Genomic DNA, 9,104 nt, shown 5'->3' with positions numbered 1-9,104 from the left:
CCCCTTCCACCATCCTGGGGGGGCAGTGTCGCCCCTTCCACCATCCTGGGGGGGCAGTGTCGCCCCTTCCACCATCCTGGGGGGGCAGTGTCGCCCCTTCCACCATCCTGGGGGGGCAGTGTCGCCCCTTCCACCATCCTGGGGGGGCAGTGTCGCCCCTTCCACCATCCTGGGGGGGCAGTGTCGCCCCTTCCACCATCCTGGGGGGGGCAGTGTCGCCCCTTCCACCATCCTGGGGGGGGGCAGTGTCGCCCCTTCCACCATCCTGGGGGGGCAGTGTCGCCCCTTCCACCATCCTGGGGGGGCAGTGTCGCCCCTTCCACCATCCTGGGGGGGCAGTGTCGCCCCTTCCACCATCCTGGGGGGGGCAGTGTCGCCCCTTCCACCATCCTGGGGGGGGCAGTGTCGCCCCTTCCACCATCCTGGGGGGGCAGTGTCGCCCCTTCCACCATCCTGGGGGGTAGTACCGCACCTTCCACCATCCTGGGGGGTAGTACCGCACCTTCCACCATCCGGGGGGGGGGGCAGTATCGCACCTTCCACCATCCGGGGGGGGGGGGGGCAGTATCGCACCTTCCACCATCCTGGGGGGTAGTACCGCACCTTCCACCATCCTGGGGGGGCAGTACCGCACCTTCCACCATCCTGGGGGGGTAGTACCGCACCTTCCACCATCCTGGGGGGGTAGTACCGCACCTTCCACCACCCTGGGGGGTAGTATCGCACCTTCCACCATCCTGGGGGGTAGTACCGCACCTTCCACCATCCTGGGGGGTAGTACCGCACCTTCCACCACCCTGGGGGGCAGTTTCATGGTGCCCTCTGTCGCAGGAGGCCTCAGCAGCGCCCCCTAGCGGCCAGCACGGCTGCCCCATCACTGGTGACACTTACCTTTGAAGAATTTGAGGGCCAGACCATAGAGCTCCTCCAGACTGAAGCCCCAGCGCTGCTCCAGGCTCAGGGCCTCCATGTCATCCTGTGGCGGCTGCTCCTGGCTCTGCTCCCCCGCCTCAGGGCTGCTCTCCCCGGCCGCAGGCTCCTCTGAATCAGGGCTCAATGTCAGGCCGTCAATGGAGACTTCCAGGCGCTCAGCACTGCTCACCACCGCCATCCTCCCCCCGCACAGAGCGCCGGCCACGTCCCGACTTCCGGCTCCACTCTCACAGTGACGCGGGGGCGCGCACGTCACCTCCGCCCGCCGCAGAGCGCATGCGCCCAACAATAGTGTCGTGGCCGCGCACTACAGGCTCAATAGACAGAGACAAGAGGGAAGAGCTCCCCCGGCCGGTCACCTGGGGAATGACACAGCATCACCGTGATATATCATATCTAATATCACTATACGTCACCATCATATCATCATATACTACATTACTACCAACATATAGTGACCGCATAACACATCTATCATTGTACAGTGAGTGCACCAGCAGCAGAATAGTGAGTGCAGCTCTGGAGTGTAATACAGGATGTAACTCAGGATCAGTACAGGATAAGTAATGTCATGTATGTACACAGTGACTGCACCAGCAGCAGAATAGTGAGTGCAGCTCTGGAGTATAATACAGGATGTAACTCAGGATCAGTACAGGATAAGTAATGTCATGTATGTACACAGTGGCTGCACCAGCAGCAGAATAGTGAGTACAGCTCTGGGGTATAATACAGGATGTAACTCAGGATCAGTACAGGATAAGTAGTGTCATGTATGTACACAGTGACTGCACCAGCAACAGAATAGTGAGTGCAGCTCTGGGTATAATACAGGATGTAACTCAGGATCAGTACAGGATAAGTAATGTCATGTATGTACACAGTGACTGCACCAGCAGCAGAATAGTGAGTGCAGCTCTGGGGTATAATACAGGATGTAACTCAGGATCAGTACAGGATAAGTAATGTCATGTATGTACACAGTGACTGCACCAGCAACAGAATAGTGAGTGCAGCTCTGGGTATAATACAGGATGTAACTCAGGATCAGTACAGGATAAGTAATGTCATGTATGTACACAGTGACTGCACCAGCAGCAGAATAGTGAGTGCAGCTCTGGAGTATAATACAGGATGTAACTCAGGATCAGTACAGGATAAGTAATGTCATGTATGTACACAGTGACAGCACCGGCAGCAGAATAGTGAGTGCAGCTCTGGAGTATAATACAGGATGTAACTCAGGATCAGTACAGGATAAGTAATGTCATGTATGTACACAGTGACAGCACCGGCAGCAGAATAGTGAGTGCAGCTCTGGAGTATAATACAGGATGTAACTCAGGATCAGTACAGGATAAGTAATGTCATGTATGTACACAGTGACTGCACCAGCAGCAGAATAGTGAGTGCAGCTCTGGGGTATAATACAGGATGTAACTCAGGATCAGTACAGGATAAGTAATGTCATGTATGTACACAGTGACTGCACCAGCAGCAGAATAGTGAGTGCAGCTCTGGGTATAATACAGGATGTAACTCAGGATCAGTACAGGATAAGTAATGTCATGTATGTACACAGTGACTGCACCAGCAGCAGAATAGTGAGTGCAGCTCTGGAGTATAATACAGGATGTAACTCAGGATCAGTACAGGATAAGTAATGTCATGTATGTACACAGTGACTGCACCAGCAGCAGAATAGTGAGTGCAGCTCTGGGGTATAATACAGGATGTAACTCAGGATCAGTACAGGATAAGTAATGTCATGTATGTACACAGTGACTGCACCAGCAGCAGAATAGTTGGTGCAGCTCTGGGGTATAATACAGGATGTTTATGCAGTATATACACTGTATATGACTGCAGTGACTGTAGGTGAGACCAGTATTGTCTTGTCTTGTGATGTCAGAATATTTCTGTGTCTCAGTATAAGTGTGAATCCCCTTTGACTTGTCCTGATGTAAAATATCTCATTAAACAATCATCATCCCAATCCACATCCAGGGATTGTCTGCACCTGGTGATGTCACTGCCAGGAACACAAAGTCTGTCACTAATTTACCTATTCATTGCTGCAGACAATGGGCTTTTACTGTCTGGATTTTTCATGGATATTGAGTTGGGGTCATTGTGAGTCTTTCCCTGTAATAATACATACAGTCAGTGTAATAAACAGCGGCTGAATGATGGCAATTAAAGACATTAAGTCACCATTCTACCATGACTTGTACCACTGTTCATCCTGAGCCTTCTGGTTCATGAATCAAACTTCATATAAAGTAAAGACTGACACATGGTGAAACAAGAGCCAGAAAGGGGGTATATGGGTATATAGTATTGTATTAAAGAAAATAATTTCATCTTTCAAACCACACCAGGTTTGTGGTTGTGGGTGCTACAGAACCGGAGAAATGGGCAGGTAAATTCATAATTGGGAATGAAAGGTGCAGGCGAAGATCCAATTCCATAATTTATGGCTTAAACTCCCTGTATCTCCAGTTCTAAATCTCACAGAACCACATACAAAGCAGAGATGAGATTCTCTTCTATGTATTTTTTGCTACTTTAAGACCCAATATATGGGCATCTGAAGTGACTCTACCCCTCCAGCCTCTCATTAGATGAGTCAGGCCTAGAGTCCTATATCTTGGATCCTAAAGTAACTTGACAGTGGTTCTGGTTCCATATTAAAGATGCAAATCTTTCAAATCAGATCAGGCTTGTGGTTCTGTTACCTATAGGTCCGGAGATACAAGGAGGTAAAGGGTAAGGGGGAATGGGAGCTTTATATGTAGATCACAATCCCAACTATGAATTTATCTATGAATTTATCACAGAAAAACAAGCTGGATGTGGTTTAAAAGATAAAATTCTTATCTTTAATCTGATACCAGAACTGTTGTTCTTGCTGCTATAGAACACAAGATCTAGACATCTGTAGTGATGCTCCCCTCCGGCTTCTGAGCCCGACTCCTGCCTGGCAAATAATGACAACTTTTTGCTCATTGTCACATGAAATTTCATGCCCTACTTAAAGGGGCTGGTAGTTTAATGGGGTAAATGTAGGTTTAATGTAAGGGGTTGTATAGTTTTAGAAAAAAAAAAACATGTTTGCTTTCTCCCTACTTTATAGGTCATGTATGGTATTGCACTTTAGTCTCATTCATTGTAATTCCAGACGCTAACTATAAACAGGGGTGGCGCTGTTTCTAGCAGAGGGCAGCCAATCTATATGCATTGCTGTCTGACTGATGGGTTCCCTGTGGTGCTAGGGACCAGTTGTAACTATAACCCCTTCAATATAAACAACTACTGTTGAATTGTATGAGGTTGGGAGGTCATTAAAGGTGAAGTTACACTTAAAGGAGTTGTCTGAAGGTTAAAAATCATGACTTTCTTCCACAACAGCGCCACACCTGGTCATGGTATAGACATACACAGGGCTTAGTTGCAATTCCTCATGTAACCCATGGTCAGGTGTGGCGCTGATTTTGGAAAACTCTTTTATTTGACCGTTCATTATCCTTAGAGAGGTCAGAGCCTTGGATCATCTCCTGGTCTGACAGAAGGGGGCAGCACAGAAATACTGTCGCCCCATGGTTACCAAGGGCTATACAGATATGATTTTTGACAACCCCTTTAAGTTTTCAGACTCCTCACTGGTCTCTATGGTAACGAGGCCTAGCGTTCTCCTAATCCTAATATTAGTGAGTAGATGTTTGGGCCGTTGTCTGTTGCGCTGACACATGGGGCTATGGGTGGAGGTGTGATGGCGTCTGATGACAGGAGACGAGGATTGTGTCTGTGCTGGGACATTGTTGTCACCTGTGTGTAATCCTATAGAGATGTCTGGACACTGACACTTCCCAGTTATCTGATGGGTCTAAGGAAGGTTTTACTCCTTTTTCTAATTCAACGTGTCTCTCTCTCCTATCTATCTATCTATCTATCTATCTATCTATCTATCTATCTATCTCTCTATCTCTCTATCTATCTATCTCATATCTATCTATCTATCTATCTATCTATCTCATATCTATCTCATCTATCTATCTATCTATCTCATATCAATCTCTTATCTATCTCATCTATCTATCTATCTCATATCTATCTCTTATCTATCTCATATCTATCTCATATCTATCTCATATCTATCTCATATCTATCTATCTCATATCTATCTATCTATCTATCTATCTATCTCATATCTATCTCATCTATCTATCTATCTATCTCATATCTATCTCATCTATCTATCTATCTATCTATCTATCTATCTATCTCATATCAATCTCTTATCTATCTCATCTATCTATCTCATATCTATCTCTTATCTATCTCATATCTATCTCATATCTATCTCATATCTATCTATCTCATCTATCTATCTATCTCATATCTATCTCTTATCTATCTCATATCTATCTCATATCTATCTATCTCATATCTATCTATCTATCTATCTATCTCATATCTATCTCATCTATCTATCTATCTATCTATCTATCTATCTATCTATCTCATATCAATCTCTTATCTATCTCATCTATCTATCTATCTATCTCATATCTATCTCTTATCTATCTCATATCTATCTCATATCTATCTATCTCATATCTATCTATCTATCTATCTATCTCATATCTATCTCATATCTATCTATCTCATATCTATCTCATATCTATCTATCTATCTATCTATCTATCTATCTATCTATCTATCTCATATCTATCTCATATCTATCTCATATCTATCTATCTCATATCAATCTCATATCTATCTCATATCTATCTCATATCTATCTATCTATCTATCTATCTCATATCTATCTATCTATCTATCTATCTATCTATCTATCTCATATCTATCTCATATCTATCTCATATCTATCTATCTCATATCTATCTCATATCTATCTATCTCATCTATCTATCTATCTCATATCTATCTCATCTATCTCATATCTATCTCATATCTATCTATCTCATATCTATCTATCTATCTATCTATCTCATATCTATCTCATCTATCTATCTATCTCATATCAATCTCTTATCTATCTCATCTATCTATCTATCTCATATCTATCTCTTATCTATCTCATATCTATCTCATATCTATCTATCTCATATCTATCTATCTATCTATCTATCTCATATCTATCTCATATCTATCTCATATCTATCTATCTATCTATCTATCTATCTATCTATCTCATATCTATCTCATATCTATCTCATATCTATCTATCTATCTATCTATCTATCTATCTATCTATCTATCTATCTATCTATCTATCTCATATCTATCTCATATCTATCTCTATCTATCTATCTATCTATCTATCTATCTATCTATCTATCTATCTATCTATCTATCTATCTATCTATCTCATATCTCCTATCTATCTCATATCTATCTCATATCTATCTATCTATCTATCTATCTCATATCGATCTATCAGCTATCATATACTTATCTTTCTATCTGTCTTCTATCGATATAGCTACATTCATCTTTCTGTCTCATTAACACTAAGATTCGTTTTCACGTTTGCCCTATCCATCTAACATCTGTCTAACATCATTTTTTTTTTTAAATATCAATTTTTATTTTGGCTTTCACCATCATAAGCAACAAGGAAACACATTTTCCCCCAAATTCTCATAAACTATTATCAACCCCCATCCCACACCTAAAAAATGAAATATGAACATTAATCCATAGATACATTGTACTACATTACAGTATGAGGCTGCATTCACACGACCGTAGGAGGGGACGTAATACGTTCCCCATAGACCTCAATGGCCGCACAGAGCGATAAGATGCGGCACCATACTATATCTGTACACAGGGAATAGATAGGACATGTCCCATCATTCCCCGTTTTACGGCCCGTACTCCGTGCATCGCTATGGAGAGGGAAGGGGCCACCCCTCCTCCTCTCCTTTGCGTCAGATGTATGCCCGCCAGTGTAAATGGAGCCTTAAACAGAATTAGTTCTATCCACTAATAGTACAGTTACCCATCAATATTTTCCTGTACCTGTATTCCTGTACTTCCTGTATTTTTCCTGAGAGATGGGTCAAGAAAAAATAACTAAAAACACAACAAAACAAAGAAGATAAATCTCCTCCCTATCTTCCCCTCCATTCACCCAGAACAATTCTCCTCAAATTAATTTCCCACTTAGTCTTAAAAGACACCCTTTGTACCCGCACCCCTCCCTCTCCTACCTACCCCATTGCAAGGCGTGCAGAACTCAAGAACTTTGGAAATGTCTCGGTGTCGTCCTGTAAGATCACATTGTAATTCTATATTTGATGTTATATTTTTGTATGTGTTTTGTTCAATACCAATTAAAAAAAAACCTGTCCTTACGAAATCTACTTAGTAGATCCTGACCATGGATTACCCAAATCTAAAACATAACGTTTATTAAATTTTTATACTTATCAGGGTGATGGCACACGTGGCATTCAAACGCATTCAAAACGCCATGTTTGCCATCACCCTCAGTTGCAGAGGCTATTGGACCCCTGTGAGCTCCAGGATGAAGGCTACTCCATGCCGATGTGTCACCGGCAGGGGACCAGGACATGTGCAGAGATCCCATTTGGCCGGATGAAGCATTAACCCCTAAATTCTTACAGATTGTCTATTGCCTTTAGTTATTGGGACGCTAACTCTAAAATCCAATTGCATCAAAACTGATTGATACCAGAAATCACTCCAAATTCTACAAATATTTGGATTGCCTTCCGCACCTAAGAATAGGAGAACATTGCCGGCAAACAAGGCGATCCTCTGACGTTCATTATTAAATTTTAACTTAACAATATCACCCATATTTCTGATATAAATAGCCACAAGTTCCAACATATGATTTACACATAAAGTTAATGCACTTTTCTGATAAGTTCCACAAGTCAAATACTACAAGAACTGAAAAAATAGAGGATGAGGATGGGTGATGGGTAATGGGTGGGTGTATATGGGTCCATGTGTATATATAGCTGTGTATAGTAGACGTGTATACAGCTCTGTGATGTCTGTAGCTACATGTGTATATGTGTCAGGACTGATTCCTGTGTGTATATAGCCGTGTATAGTAGACGTGTATATAGCTGTGTATAATAGATGTGTATACGCCTCTGTGATGTCTGTAGTTACATGTGTATACGGGTCAGGACTGATCCCTGTGTGTATATAGCCGTGTATAGTAGATGTGTATACGGCTCTGTGATGTCTGTAGTTACATGTGTATACGGGTCAGGACTGATCCCTGTGTGTATATAGCTGTATAAGGTTAATGTGTATAGATAGGTATTACCATCTCTATTCTGCATCTTGCTATTTCCCCTATACCGATCCATGTTACCCATCACATGCCTTGGCCTGGTATTAAGGTATTAACTGGGGAAGAACTAGACTGTCATTAGCATAGAAGACAATTAGTGGATATTATAGACTTCATCCTCCTGTCTGGACAATGTAATGAAGTGTGCCACCACTCCAGGGATGTGGATTGTGATCTATGTAGGACTCCCCCTGCAGGAAATAATGACTGACCCTCCTTACAATGGTGTCTGGGTGCCCCCTACCCTGGCCAGCCAGATTCACACCTTCTGGGAACATTTCACACCTCATTACTTTGATCATTGGAACCGTCCCACCAAAGCCTTATAAGAGATCAAGACCCATGAGCTTAGGCAACAGTCACAGAACCCATCACACCAGGCAAGAACCAGTGAGAAGACCACTAGGGAGCCCCAGCCAAGGAGAAGAAGACAACTAGGGGTCCCCAGCCAAGGAGAAGAAGACAACTAGGGGTCCCCAGCCAAGGAGAAGAAGACAACTAGGGAGCCCCAGCCAAGGAGAAGAAGACAACTAGGGGTCCCCAGCCAAGGAGAAGAAGACAACTAGGGGTCCCCAGCCAAGGAGAAGAAGACAACTAGGGATCCCCAGCCAAGGAAGAGAAGACCACTAGGGAGCCCCAGCCAAGGAGAAGAAGACAACTAGGGAGCCCCAGCCAAGGAGAAGAAGACCACTAGGGAGCCCCAGCCAAGGAGAAGAAGACCACTAGGGAGCCCCAGCCAAGGAGGAGAAGACCACTAGTGATCCCCAGCTGACTCCAGAGGAGATGGCTGGATATACCCAAGACC

At 43.7% G+C, this 9,104-nt stretch overlaps 1 protein-coding gene across 1 annotated transcript in view; it reads right to left on the bottom strand.

Moving 5' to 3' along the window:
• The window catches only part of ACBD3 (acyl-CoA binding domain containing 3), an 11,389-nt gene extending 10,182 nt beyond the window's left edge, over positions 1-1,207 (bottom strand). Inside the window, exon 1 of the mRNA XM_072140014.1 lies at positions 892-1,207. Within this exon, the coding sequence (XP_071996115.1) occupies positions 892-1,111 (220 nt within the window). The 5' untranslated portion in view covers positions 1,112-1,207. The remainder of the gene's footprint in view (positions 1-891) is intronic.
• Between the last annotated feature and the right edge of the window lie 7,897 nt (positions 1,208-9,104).

This window comes from Engystomops pustulosus, chromosome 3, assembly GCF_040894005.1.
Source record: "Engystomops pustulosus chromosome 3, aEngPut4.maternal, whole genome shotgun sequence".
In the NCBI taxonomy this organism is placed as follows: domain Eukaryota; kingdom Metazoa; phylum Chordata; class Amphibia; order Anura; family Leptodactylidae; genus Engystomops; species Engystomops pustulosus.
Note: the sequence above shows the minus strand (reverse complement) of the source record. Positions and strands in the feature narration are given on the sequence as shown.